Genomic DNA, 15,408 nt, shown 5'->3' with positions numbered 1-15,408 from the left:
GTATATTTTGATAAGTCTGTGTCTTTGAGACTTAGTTTTATCTGAAAAGTTTTCATTTTACTCAGTAGTTTTCAACTGGGGCCAGTTTTGCCCTCCAGAGGACATTTGGCAATGTCTCAGGACAATTTTTGTTGTCACAGCTGGAGGGGGTTGCTGCTGGCATCTAGTGGGTAGAGATCCGTGTTGCTGCTGAACATTCTACAATGCACTGGACAGCCCCCATAACAAAGTTATCTGGCCCCAAATATCAATAGTGCCAATTCTGAGATACCCTGATTTAAGAGTTACTTTCTTATTGTGAAATTGCTTCTTTCTTTATGTTCTCTATATAATGTATTATATTTGAATAAATTCATATGGAAATGGGGAAGGGGAATCACCCATAATCCCATATGATTGAGAATGAAATACAATAAAGAAATCCCACATACACGAATACATCAGAACAAAACAAACAAAAGTAACTGGAAGAAAATAAGATAGTATGTTCATCCCAATTTGAATAACTTTTTAACTATTAAAAGAAAAAGGAAAAAAGCTATTGTCTACTATATAAAATAACTTGACACTCTGGAGTTGAAAAGAATTTGTTTCCATGTATGCAGAGAAAAGCTTCTTATTAGACAATGTAAGGAACTGACTTCAATTTATGAAGACTGTACAAATGATCAAAGGTTTGATTAGCAATTTATTCAAGGGGAAACAAGTAAAACATTGAAGAGTCATTCCACTTCACATGAGAAATATACATGTTTGTTGAGTGAGTGAAAAAAAATAACCTTGAGATATATCCCTTGCTAAACAAGCATAAATAAATGAAACTGATAAAATGCTATTGGTTGAACTTTGGAGAAATTAGTATACAAGTTTTTTTTTTTTTTTTTTTTTTTTTTTTTTTCTTCCGTACGCGGGCCTCTCACTGTTGTGGCCTCTCCCGTTGCGGAGCACAGGCTCCGGATGCACAGGCTCAGCGGCCATGGCTCACGGGCCCAGCCGCTCCGCGGCATATGGGATCCTCCCAGACCGGGGCACGAACCCGTATCCCCTGCATCGGCAGGCGGACTCTCAACCACTGCGCCACCAGGGAGGCCCAGTATACAAGTTTTTGATGTGATTATAGATTAGCTGTTTCGGGCAGAGAGTGAAAAATGTGTAACATGAATCTTAAAACTAATAGTCTTTTTGGAAAAATAATTTAAGAGCTCAAACTATTTGACAGGAGCATTTATAGTGTACTGTTATTTTTAAATTAATTTTTATTGTGGTAAAATATACATGACATAACATTTATCATTTTAACCATTTTTAAGTATACAGTTCATTGGCATTAAGTATGTTCACATTGTTGTACAACCATCACCACTGTCTGTCTCTGTAATTTTTCTGTTATTCTAAACTAAAGCTCTGTATATAATTATATTATTTTTCATAATAATGAATTATGGTAAAGAACTATTATAAAGTACATAGTTGGGAAGCAGTCTAGTCTTGAGGACTTGTATCTGTGTCCTGACTGTGCCACTTAACTTATTTGTATTGTCTTACAGAAATATTCTGTTATTGTAAGGCTCAAAGTAGTAAGTTTGCAAAGAAAATTGTACAGAGTTGACTTTGTAATTAATAAGAATCCAAAGAGGTTATAGTTTTATGAATAAGTTAATTGGTATTATTTTAAAATAATTTAATATGAAATTAAATATATGATAAAGATTACATTGGCAATTAATTAATTATTGGAAGTAGTTTTAAGAGTTTGAAGTACTGTCCATGTTGCATAAATTCTTTGGAAAGGGCTTTGTTTAGTGTTACTTCAATAAACTTAATTATTTTTTCAGGTCTCTACAGCAGAACAATGTCGTTCTTCCCCCAAAAGTATGATTTCTTGCAATAAAAAATCCCTGTATCTTCCACAAGAAATGTCAGCTGTCTATATAGAATTCACAGAATATTACTATCCAGATGGAAAGGATTTTCCAAGTAAGAGAGTTTCCTTTTTTGTTATTGTTTGTCCATTACTTGGGAAGTTGATTTTTTCTTGCTAAGTTTTCAAGTATTATAAATGTGAAAAAAGAAAAAAGTCCATTGTTCTTTGCCCTTGTAATCATTGTGTTTAGTATATAATTCTAGTATAGCATTTTTACGTACTTATTATTTGTTCATATGTTCTTTTCCCTTACTAGCTTGTAGCATCCTTGATATCAGGAACCATGTAGTATTCATGCTTCATTTTATCCCTGAGGTTTGACTCATTTTTGTTTTTAGTAGCTGTTGTTAAATGAAAGAATGAATGAGGGTTAGGTTATTATAGAATAAGGTCATTTTTTTTTCTTCAGTAAAACTTTATTTTTCAGCTACATAAAACTGTTTCATTAAAAAATGAATAGTGAAGTTATCCTTTTAGTTATAGAGAATTTGGGAGGCTAGGTTTTGATACCCAAATGTATACCTTGGACAACTTTTGGCACTGTCTTTTGTTAGAAACATTGAATTACATGAATTTTTATTTGTAAGCTACTTTATGATTATACATTTGTATTCTTTGCTATTGTCTCAGTTCATCTAATTCTTCAAACTAAAATTTACCTTTGTTTATGTGGTACCTTTTTCATTATTTTGGTTGAAAATCATAGTTGAGAAAAAGTGTTTAAATGAAATAGGTTATATTATTGGAGGGAAAAAAATTTTTTTAAGTGGAACTTCAGATTCTTTGACCTACTTAGCTCATTTGTTTAATATTCAGTTAATATAGGTTTTTAGTTTCAAAGGGAATTTCTGATGCTCATGCCTTTGTTGTTAAATAAAAAAATATATATCCTTTGGAGAAAGAAATTACTTTGGAGAAAGAGATGTCAAACTATTTTATCATTTTAATCCTCATTTGTAATGACCTTTTAGCATCTAATCTCCTCACCATCTTCATGCTTTTCAGTATTCTTTTGTGTATTTCAAATTTGTTTTCTCTTCTACCTCCTTGACTGAAACAGTGAGAAAATTAAGATAGGTTAAGGCATTTGCTCAGCACCTTATGAAAAATAAAATGGCACAGCTGAAACTCAAGTATAGGTCTTCTAAAACAAAATTCTTCCTACCTTTCCCCCCCAACTATATTTCACTGCCTCCCCAGGTTATTCACAACTATTTACCTGTAATTGGATAATCCCATTGTTTCCAACACCCATCCCCCAAATTGTTTTCCTTAAATAATGTCTCACTCATTGAACTAGTAACTTTTCTTCAGTCTAAAGCCTATAGTTTCCAGGATTTCAGACTTCTAATCTAGGTTTATTTCTATCAGTTTTGTTAACATGCGCCAAGGGAATTATAATCCCATTCTATAATCTATATGTTTTTTTCTGATAAAAATATAAAACTCCTTCCCAGCAATTTAAATCTTAGCCACCTAGGAGTGAAATTGGTTGCTTACCTTTAACTGTTTTCAACTTTTTATTATGGAAATTTTCAAACAGATATAAAAGTAAAGAACATAGTATACTGAATCCCCGTGTATAGGGATCCATTTTCAGTCCTCACATTTTGTCTTTCTGTTAAGCGATCCAACTTTAAAAATATATAACCTTTTTTTATAATTGTAAATGTAACATACATTCATTATATTAAAAAAAAAAGAAAATGCCAAAAATTTTAAAAATGCCTGTGAGCCTACAATTTAGAGACAACTTCTACTAACATAAGTGTATCAGTTTGCTAAGGCTGCCATAATAAAATACCACAGACTGGGTGGTTTAAACAACAAATTTATTTCCTCACAGTTCTGGAGGCTAGAAGTTCTTGGTCAGAGTGTTGACAGGGTTGTTTCCTCAGATACCTCTTTCGTTGGCTTGTAGATGGCTGTCTTCTCACATGGTCTTTCCTCTGTGTGTGTCCATTTTTTAAGCTCTTCTTATGGCACCTGTCATATTGGACTAGAGCCCACCCATATGAACTCATTTTTACCATAATTGCCTCTTTAAAAGCCCTGTCTCCAAATACAGCTAATTCTGAGGTATTAGGGGTTAGAACTTCAGCATATCAATTTTGAGGGGATGCATTTCAGACCATAACAATAAGTATAGTGTTGTTAGTCCTGTTTTTAAGGTATGCGTTTCTTTAACATATTTGATTTACATCCTGTCCTTTTCCCTTAATGATCCTAGTTTCTACAAGTTCATTTTAAATATCTTTAATAGCTATATAATAATCTATTTCATAAGTAGACCCCTGTTAGAAACTGCAAGTAGATCTTTCTACTGCTTAGTGTACCAGGTTTCTTCCTCTATCCCAGATATGCAGTCAGGGTTCTTCTATCCTGGACTACATTTGCTCTCTAGTTCTCTCTGTGGCTGCCATCATCACTCAATCTATATTTGAGATTCCCTCCCCTTTCTTCCCTTGACATGATCGCTTCAGCAACCCACTTCCTTACTATCCTCAGAGATAAGCACCTCCACATCCCAATAAGATGTTTCTGTTTATATATATAAATATATATATATTTAAATTTATTTATTTATTTTTGGCTGCATTGGGTCTTCATTGCTGTGCGTGGGCTTTCTTTAGTTGCGGTGAGCAGGGGTTACTCTTCGTTGCAGTGTGAGGGCTTCTTATTGCGTTGGCTTCTCTTGTCGCAGAGCATGGGCTCTAGGCGCGTGGGCTTCAGTAGTTGTGGCACACAGGCTCAGTAGTTGTGGCTCGCAGGCTCTAGAGCACAGGCTCAGTAGTTGTGGTGCACGGGCTTAGTAGCTCCATGGCACATGGGATCTTCCCGGACCAGGTATCGGATCTGGGTCCCCTGCGTTGGCAGGCAGATTCTTAACCAGTGCGCCACCAGGGAAGTCCCAAGAAGGTAAAGTTTTTGAAGTTTGCTTCTTGGTAACTGTAACAATAGGAAAAGAAATCAAAACAATACCTCTTATTTATTTATACAGTTAGTTTTAGATTAAACTGCATTCTTTTTTTTAACATCTTTATTGTAGTATAATTGCCTTACAATGGTATGTTAGTTTCTACTGCATAACAAAAAAAATCAGCTATACATACACATATATTCCTATATCTCCTCCCTCTTGCATCTCCCTCCCACCCTCCCTATCCCACCCCTCTAGGTGGTCACAGAGCACTGAGCTGATCTCCCTGTGCTATGCGGCTGCTTCTCACTAGCTATCTATTTTACATTTGGTAGTGTATATATGTCCATGCCACTCTCTCACTTCATCCGTGCTTACCCTTCCCCCACCCTATGTCCTCAAGTCCATTCTCTACATCTGCATCTTTATTCCTGTCCTGCCCCTAGGTTCTTCAGAATCTTTTTTTTTTTTTTTAGATTCCATATATATGTGTAAGCATATGGTATTTGTTTTTCTCTTTCTGACTTATTTCACCCTGCATGACAGACTCTGGGTCCATCCACCTCACTACAAATAACTCAATTTCGTTTCTTTTTATGGCTGAGTAATATTCCATTGTATATATATGCCACATCTTCTTTAGCCATTCATCTGTCAAAGGACACTTAGGTTGCTTCCATGCCCTGACTATTGTAAATAGAGCTGCAGTGAACATTGTGGTACATGACCCTTTTTGAATTATGGTTTTCTCAGGTTATATGCCCAGTAGTGGGATTGCTGGGTCATATGGTAGTTCTAATTTTAGTTTTTTAAGGAATCTCCATACTGTTCTCCATAATGGCTGTATCAATTTACATTCCCACCAGCAGTGCCAGAGGGTTCCCTTTTCTCCACACCCTCTCCAGCGTTTATTATTTGTAGATTTTTTGATGATGGTCATTCTGACCGGTGTGAGGTGATACCTCATTGTAGTTTTGATTTGCATTTCTCTAATGATTAGTGATTTTGAACATCCTTTCATGTGTTTGTTGGCAATCTGTATATCTTCTTTGGAGAAATGTCTGTTTAGGTCTTCTGCCCATTTTTGAATTGGGTTTTTTGTTCTTTGATATTGAGCTGCATGAGCTGCTTGTAAATTTTGGAGATTAATCCTTTGTTAGTTGCTTCATTTAAAACAATTTTCGCTCCCAATCTGAGGGTTGTCTTTTCGTCTTGTTTATGTTTTCCTTTGCTCTGCAAAACCTTTTAAGTTTCATTAGGTCCCATTTGTTTATTTTTGTTTTTATTTCCATTCCTCTAGGAGGTGCTTCAAAAAGGATCTTGCTGTGATTTATGTCATAGAGTGTTCTGCCTATGTTTTCCTCTAAGAGTTTTATACTGTCTGGCCTTACATTTAGGTCTTTAATCCATTTTGAGTTTATTTTTGTGTATGGTGTTAGGGAGTGTTCTAATTTCATTCTTTTACATGTAGCTGTCCAGTTGTACCAGCACCACTTAGTGAAGAGGATGTCTTTTCTCCATTGTATACTCTTGCCTCCTTTATCAAAAATAATGTGACCATAGGTGTGTGGGTTTATCTCTGGGCTTCCTATCCTGTTCCATTGATCTATATTTCTGTTTTTGTGCCAGTACCATACTGTCTTGATTACTGTAGCTTTGTAGTATAGTCTGAAGTCCGGGAGCCTGATTGCTCCAGCTCCGTTTTTCTTTCTCAAGATTGCTTTGGCTATTCGGGGTCTTTTGTGTTTCCATACAAATTGTGACATTTTTTGTTCTAGTTCTGTGGAAAATGCCCTTGGTAGTTTGATAGGGATTGCTTTGAATCTGTAGACTGCTTTGGGTAGTATAGTCATTTTCACAGTGTTGATTCTTCCAATCCAAGAACATGGTGTATATATCCATCTGTTTGTATCATCTTTAATTTCTTTCATCAGTGTCTTATAGTTGTCTGCATACAGGTCTTTTGTCTCCTTAGGTAGGTTTATTCCTAGGTTTTTTATTCTTTTTGTTGCAGTGGTAAATGGGAGCGTTTCCTTAATTTCTTTTTCAGATTTTTCATCATTAGTATATAGGAATGCAAGAGATTTCTGTGCATTAATTTTGTATCCTGCTACTTTACCAAATTCATTGATTAGCTCTAGTAGTTTTCTGGTAGCATCTTTAGGACTCTCTATGTATAGTATCATGTCATCTGCAAACAGTGACAGTTTTACTTCTTCTTTTCCAATTTGGATTGCTTTTATTTCTTTTTCTTCTCTGATTGCTGTGGCTAAAACTTCCAAAACTATGTTGAATAATAGTGGTGAGAGTGGGCAGCTTTGTCTTGTTCCTGATATTAGAGGAAATGGTTTCAGTTTTTCACCATTAAGAATGATGTTGGCTGTGGGTTTGTCATATATGGCCTGTATTATGTTGAGGTAAGTTCCCTCTATGCCTACTTTTTGGAGAGTTTTTATCATAAATGGGTGCTGAATTTTGTTGACAGCTTTTTTCTCCATCTATTAAGATGATCCTATGGTTTTTCTCCTTCAGTTTGTTAATATGGTGTATCACATTGATTGATTTGCATGTATCAAAGAATCCTTGCATTACTGGGATAAACCCCACTTGATCGTGGTGTATGATCCTTCTAATGTGCCATTGGATTCTGTTTGCTAGTATTTTGTTGAGGATTTTTGCATCCATGTTCGTCAGTGATATTGGCCTGTAGTTTTCTTTCTTTGTGACATCTTTGTCTGGTTTTGGTATCAGGGTGATGGTGGCCTCGTAGAATGAGTTTGGGAGTGTTCCTCCCTCTGCTATATTTTGGAAGAGTTTGAGAAGGATAGGTGTTAGCTCTTCTCTAAACGTTTTATGGAATTTGCCTGTGAAGCCATCTGGTCCTGGGCTTTTGTTTGTTGGAAGATTTTTAATCACAGTTTCAATTTCAGTGCTTGTGATTGGTCTGTTTATACTTTCTATTTCTTCCTGGTTCAGTCTCGAAAGGTTGTGCTTTTCTAAGAATTTTGTCCATTTTATTCGCGTATAGTTGCTTGTAGTAATCTCTCATGATCCTTTGTATTTCTGCAGTGTCAGTTGTTACTTCTTTTTCATTTCTAATTCTTTTGATTTGAGTCTTCTCCCTTTTTTCTTGATGAGTCTGGCTAATGGTTTATCAATTTTATTTATCTTCTCAAAGAACCAGCTTTTAGTTTTATTGATGTTTGCTATTGTTTCCTTCATTTCTTTTTCATTTATTTCTGATCTGATCTCTATGATTTCTTTCCTTCTGCTAACTTTGGGTTTTTTATGTTCTTCTTTCTCTAATTGCTTTAGGTGTAAGGTTAGGTCGTTTATTTGAGAGGTTTCTTTTTTCTTGAGTTAGGTTTGTATTGCTATAAACTTCCCTCTTAGAACTGCTTTTGCTGTATCTCATAGGTTTTGGGTTGTCATGTTTTCATTGTCATTTGTTTCTAGGTATTTTTTGATTTTGTCTTTGATTTCTTCAGTGATCTCTTGGTTATTTAGTAGTAGGTTGTTTAACCTCCATGTGTTTGTATTTTTACAGATTTTTTTCTGTAATTAATATCTAATCTTATAGCGTTGTGGTCAGGAAAGATACTTGATATGATTTCAATTTTCTTAAATTTACCAAGGCTTGATTTGTGACCCAAGACATGATCTATCCTGGAGAATGTTCCATGAGTGCTTGAGACAAAAGTGTATTCTGTTGATTTTGGATGGAATGTCCTTTAACTATCAGTTAAGTCCATCTTGTTTAATGTATCATTTAAAGCTTGTGTTTCCTTATTTATTTTCATTTTGGATGATCTGTCCATTGGTGAAAGTGGGGTGTTACAGTCCCCTACTATGATTGTGTTACTGTCGATTTCCCCTTTTATGGCTGTTAGCATTTGCCTTATGTATTGAGGTGCTCCTATGTTGGGTGCATAAATATTTACAATTGTTATATCTTCTTCTTGGATCGATCCCTTGATCATTATGTAGTGTCTTCTTTGTCTCTTGTAGTAGTCTTTATTTTAAAGTCTATTTTGTCTGATATGAGAATTGCTACTTCAGCTTTCTTTTGATTTCCATTTGCATGGAATATCTTTTTCCATCCCCTCACTTTCAGTCAGTATGTGTCCCTAAGTCTGAAGTGGGTCTCTTGTAGACAGCATATATATGGGTCTTGTTGTTTCTTTTTTCTTTGTGGTACGCGGGCCTCTCACTGCTGTGGCCTCTCCCATTGCGGAGCACAGGCTCTGGACGCGCAGGCTCAGAGGCCATGGCTCATGGGCCCAGCCGCTCCACGGCATGTGGGATCCTCCCGGACCGGGGCACGAACCCGTGTCCCCTGCATTGGCAGGCGTACTCCCAACCACTGCGCCACCAGGGAAGCCCTGGGTCTTGTTTTTGTATCCAGTCAACCAGTCTATGTCTTCTGGCTGGAGCATTTGATCTATTTATATTTAAGGTAGTTATCGATATGTTAGTTCCTATTACCATTTTCTTAATTGATTTGCATTTAAACTGCATATTTTTCCATTAGTGAAGCAATGAAAGATTTTTTCTGTCTCTCCAAATGTGTTTGCTATCATCTACATGTAGTATCACTTTAATCTTGTAAATAACATTGCAAAACCTTTTAATCTTAATTTAAGAAGATTAAAACTTGGTTAAAATGTATTTTCTTTTCTCAGGGAAGATTTAGAACTATCAGTTTATTAAAAATCTTAAAAAAATTTTTTTCTCCACAGTTCCATCTCCCAACCTTTATAGCCAGCTGAATGCTCTACAGTTTACTGTGGATGAAAGAAGTATTCTATGGTTAAATCAGTTTCTGTTGGATTTGAAGCAGAGTCTTAATCAGTTTATGGCTGTGTACAAGTTGAATGACAATTCAAAATCTGATGAGCATGTTGATATTCGAGTCGATGGCTTAATGCTAAAGGTACCATATAAACAAGTGGCTGTGAGAACAAAACCATTTTTACAGAAGAAAAGTTACTTCCAGGATTTAAGATGGGTGCTCAAATATAAGTCAACTTCATTGCAATATTAATTTTGATTTTGAAATTTGAATTTTAATTTCAGTTTTCAATTATGGAAGCTTTAAGAGGCTGCTTCCCCGCCCTTCCCCACCCCTTCTTTCTCTACTTTTCTTCTTTTTTTCCCCCCTGCTCATCCATTTGGAGGTAAGCAGTAGAAATAAATTTAAACGTCTTTTTTTTTCTACTTCTTACTGGAGCTGATAAAAATTTTTTAAGAAGGGTAAATAATACAGTGACACTTTTAACTTATATCTGGGTTTTATTTGTTACATTTATTCTGTTATTAATATCCAAAGATAATAGAAAGTTGTGTTTTATTATAGCCAAGTAGTTGATAATCAGAATTCCATGGATATTTAAACTTTAAAGGAAGGAAGCTAAAAAAAAAAAACAGTATAGTGTAGTAAATAGAATAAGATTTGGGCATGGATGAATATTTCAGTTTCTAGCTCTGTTGCTGGTAGACTAAATTTATATACCCTTAATTTCTTCTCTGTAAAATGAGATTAATAATACCCAACAGTTGCATTGCAGAAATGTTTTAAAGATCGTTTCAAAGACCTTAAAATATTCAATATAAAGAGACACACTTTATAACATTTATAATTTAAAACACAATTACATAATGATATTTACATTTTGTGAATATGGGCAGTTTCAGTTTTAAAACCAGTCAGTTTGAACTCTTTGTTGTGAATATTTTGAGGACTGGGCTTAATCATCTGTAGAAAATAATTTTACTAAATTGTTTGACCTATACTCCTAAGTTTATTTTATTAATAGTTTTCTCCCAGAAAAGTGATTCTAATGACAGTTATCTAGTCATTCCATTTACTTATCTAGTCATCCTCCAAATCGCTTGGATTTAAAATATCGTAACAAAAAATTATCTTTTCCAAACTTTGTGCTTTCTTATTTACTCAGGGCGTATATATACTCAGGGCATAGGAAGCATTTAATAATTGATTTAATTCAGTTTTGTACCTTTTATTTTGTGATATATTGTCTAAAAATATGTATATGTGTGTTATGTACTTTATTCTTTATTTATGGGGCTTTTTCCTTTGGTTCTTTTCTTAGTTGTTAATCATTTAAGCCTTTTTCATTTGGTTTAATAAGATTTGGGAGGGAGAGTATTTTATGTCAAGATAGAAAATTAGTGTTTTGGGGCAATGTCAAAAAGAATTCCTGAACCAAGTCATGCTTTTGATTATTTTATCTTCAAGATATATGGATTTGTAAGTCAGACTAGATTAATGTTTTTTCTCTTCTAGTTTGTCATTCCTTCTGAAATGAAATCTGAATGTCATCAAGATCAACCACATGCAATTTCTATTCAGAGTTCAGAAATGATTGCTACAAATACAAGATACTGTTCAAACTGTCGACATTCTGATTTAGAAGCTTTGTTTCAAGACTTCAAAGATTGTGATTTTTTCAGTAAAACATATACCAGTTTCCCCAAATCTGGTGACAATTTTAATCTTCTGCATCCAATCTTCCAGAGACATGCTCATGAACAAGATAGCAAACTGCATGAAGTTTATAAAGGAAATGTTACTCCTAAGTTGAATAAATACACTCTTAAAACTTCTGCTGCCACGGATGTTTGGGCTGTGTATTTTTCTCAATTTTGGATAGATTATGAAGGGATGAAAAGTGGAAAAGGACGACCAATAAATTTTGTAGATTCTTTCCCTCTTTCCATCTGGATTTGTCAACCAAAAAGGTATGCATTGTCACAAAAATTGCTGCAGACTTGTAATCAGATATCTCTAAATACATCACAAAGTGAGTCTAGTGATCTGACTGGCCGATGGAAGCGGAAAAAGCTCTTGAAGGAGTATTATAGTACAGAGTCTGATCCCTTGACAAATGGTAGTCAGAAACCTTCAGATCCATTTTTAAGATTTTCCTCTTCATCATCAGATGCAGATATTCATGTCCTGGTTCACATTCATAAACATGTCAGTATGCAGATCAATCACTACCAGTATCTGCTCCTGCTTTTCCTCCACGAGTCACTTATTTTGCTTTCAGAGAATTTAAGGAAAGATGTAGAAGCTGTGACTGGCAATCCAGCTAGTCAGACATCCATTTGCATTGGAATTTTACTTAAAAGTGCGGAAGTGGCTCTTCTGCTTCATCCAGTAGATAAAGCAAATAGTCTTAAGTCTCCTGTTTCTGAAAGTGTGAGTCCAGTGGTTCCTGATTATTTGCCTACAGAAAATGGAGAATTTTTGTCTTCAAAAAGAAAACAAGTTAATAGTGGTATAAAACAAATTAGAAGTGTAACTGTTAATCATATGTCAGACAACAGGTCTATGAGTATTGACCTTAGCCATGTCCCTTTGAAGGATTCTTTGCTTTTTAAATCAGCTAGTGATACAAATCTGCAAAAAGATATTTCTTTTCTGGATTATTTATCAGATAAAAATTTAGGGAAAATAAGCGAAGATGAAAGTAGTGGAATTGTTTGCAAAAATGGCTCAGGAGAAATTGGATCAGAAACAAGTGGCAAAAAGGATTCGTCTTATACAGATTCAAATAGTGTCTTAAACTATGGAGAAGACTCAAGTATCCTGTCATTTGATAATGGTGGTAATCAGAACATACTTTCAAATAGTTTAACTAGTAAAGGAAATGAAACCATAGAGTCGATCTTTAAAGCTGAAGATTTGCTTCCAGAAACAGTTTCACTCTCTGAGAACATGGAAATCAGTAAAGAAGAAGCACCCACAGTCAGAACACTTACATCACAGTCATCTTTAAGGTAACAACTGACTATTAGAACTTGGGGTGGGGGGTTTGTTTTATTTGTGTGTGTGTGTGTGTGCATGTGTGCACACACATGTGCATGTACTTATGAGTATATTTGGGCTTTGGACAGAAAACCATGATAAATGTGGCATTGTTAGAGTTAACACATGGAAGAGTAGGGTTTTCAAAATATGAAAATACTTTAAGCTTATATAATTTTAAAAATTGTGTATACTATATAAATATATACTTATTTTGTTTGAAGTATTCTTTAGAAAGAATTCTTTTCCTTTTATGTGATGATTTTCTGATAATTTTGTTTGTTAACAGTAGAAAGCCTAAGGAACGTTGCCCACCCATCATGGCTCCACTCTCTGTTTCTTATAAGAACATGAGAAGAAGCCCCTCACAAACCTCACTGGATACCATTTCACTTGACAGCATGATATTGGAAGAACAGTTGTTAGAAAGTGATGGAAGTGATAGTCATATATTTTTGGAAAAAGGTAAAGCAATACAGTTTAAGAATTCATATTATATATACACAAATCTTAGAAGTGGTGTTTAAGTTTTTTTATTTATATTCAATAATCAATCACAGCCCAAAAAGACTTATTTATTTATACACACATACATGCACAATACAAAGAGCATTGTACCTAACTTTCTAATGGTTGTTTCGTTGCTTCTTTTAACCAGATACTCCTTCCTTTTTATGGACGACATCCAGCAATTATTTATATACAGTCATTTAGATCACAAAGCAGACAACATTAATTCTACTAGCCTCTATCACAGGGACTCCTATATCTGGAATTTTGATTAGGTAGGCTTAATTTGCATGATGAATTCTCAACTATGTGGTCCTATGACTGGAATTTTTCCAGACTGGATCTGTTGAGTCCCATAACCAGAATTCTCTTTCATACATGATAGTGTATGATGGAACTACATGATTCCCCTATTTTATTCAGAAGCAACTAATGCCGTAGTACAGACCACTAGGAATGACTTAGTATTAGATGCATCCCCATCACTAAGGCATTGGGGACTTTGTGAACAGGAATAAAACCATGGACCATAGCCAGAGAATAGTTGCCACAGACCCTAAAGCATAACAGACCAGAGGCAAATGTGAATTACTTTTTATATGAAGAGTAATAAACCTATTGATGTAGTTGAAAACAGCTTAGGTAAGGAATGGCTCATAGCTTTAGAAACTGAAGCTTAGAGAAATGAATATACAGTCAGGAAGTAATAGAGGCAGATTTGGAACTCAGCTAGTCTGACTCAGGAACCTCAGTTTTTAACCAACCAGTATGCTATGCTAGTACTCCAGACTTGGGAAATGATTACTATATGTAAACTAAAAGCCTTAACCCAACACTTTTATAGGCAATTCATAGCAATCCCCTTTCCAGCATACTTTACCAGTTAAATGTAGACAAGTTACTGATATGGGTCATAAAAATCTATTCTAGATTCACAGATAGCTCTATTGCCTAGTTCCCTTGCCCCCTTATGGTGTAAAATTCTACTTTAATAGAGGATTTCTGTTTTGTGATCAAATGATGCTTCAAAAACAGTGTTCCTGTAGAAAATATCTCTACTTACTCATAAAAAGCATCAGTGATTTTCTTCTTATTTCTGAAAATTAAATAATTAATAAAAGTGACTACCACTCAATGTGGAGAACTTGGAAAATATAAACAACTACAATTTGGAAAATAAAATAACCCCAAAGTCCCACAATCTAGAGATATCAATTATAATTTATCTTATAAATGTATATATATATATATATATATATACACATATATGTATATTTGGTATTACATCATATATATGGTTTTTTCAACCTGCTTTTTATCACTTGTCTATATTAAATTGTCATAAGAATGTACCCTGACCTTTTAATTGTTTCCCTGATACTGGATGTTTAGATTGTTTATAGTTTTTTCACAGCTATAAAATGCTATAATTATATCATTGTTCATAAATTTTTGTCTTCATTTCTAATAACTGTCTTAGAATAGATTCCAGCAGTAGGCTGTTTTTAGGATCTTGAAAAATACAAGGGCATTAATTTTATGTGTAACACTTAGACGATATGTGACTGTACATTCGTTATTCTCCTGAACTGTAATAATTTTCTGTCAAAGGAATTGATTTTCATTGGGAAAAGACTTGTTTTTTCTGAGTTCTCTTTTGTTTTGTTTTAATTTTACAAGAAATATATGAATACTTTCTCTTTTAAAAGAAATCAGGTGTCATGGGAATATCTAGAATATCACTTTAACACCACCCTTACTCTGCCCTGATACCATTCCCCATTCCGGAAGTAACTACCATTGACTTTTGGTATATATTGACATAATTCCATACCTTTTTCTGTGTGTTTTTATATACATGTATGTTTATACATATGCACACTAATGCACACATATATATACACATACACAGGTATATTGTGAGTACATATTTTTGAATATACATGCATATTTATAAATGAACAAATGTGTAGCTGGAGTACCACTCCACCACAGGCTTCTTACTAGTCTCCCCAATTCTCTTCTTGTCAATTTCTTGTTCATACTTCATCCCACAGGCAGAATATTCTTTTAAAAATGTATACTAAAAAAAAAAAAAGTATATACTATCATGTCAATTTCCATTTCAGTCCTGATAACTTCTAACAACTATAAGGCTATTAAGTTTAAAAAACTTAACATTGCTGACAGTTGCTCCATGTGATATGGCCCCAGATTACC

At 34.5% G+C, this 15,408-nt stretch overlaps 1 protein-coding gene across 1 annotated transcript in view; it reads left to right on the top strand.

Moving 5' to 3' along the window:
- Positions 1-15,408, top strand: part of BLTP3B (bridge-like lipid transfer protein family member 3B) — a 99,219-nt gene that overhangs the window by 62,860 nt on the left and 20,951 nt on the right. Inside the window, 4 exon segments of the mRNA XM_082634591.1 lie at positions 1,836-1,977; positions 9,584-9,777; positions 11,152-12,650; positions 12,968-13,143. Coding sequence (XP_082490717.1) covers positions 1,836-1,977; positions 9,584-9,777; positions 11,152-12,650; positions 12,968-13,143 — 2,011 coding nt within the window.

This window comes from Mesoplodon mirus (assembly GCF_964341445.2).
Source record: "Mesoplodon mirus genome assembly, chromosome: 11".
Lineage (NCBI taxonomy): Eukaryota > Metazoa > Chordata > Mammalia > Artiodactyla > Ziphiidae > Mesoplodon > Mesoplodon mirus.
The sequence above is the reverse complement of the archived record's forward strand: the minus strand, read 5'-3'. Positions and strand labels throughout refer to the sequence as shown.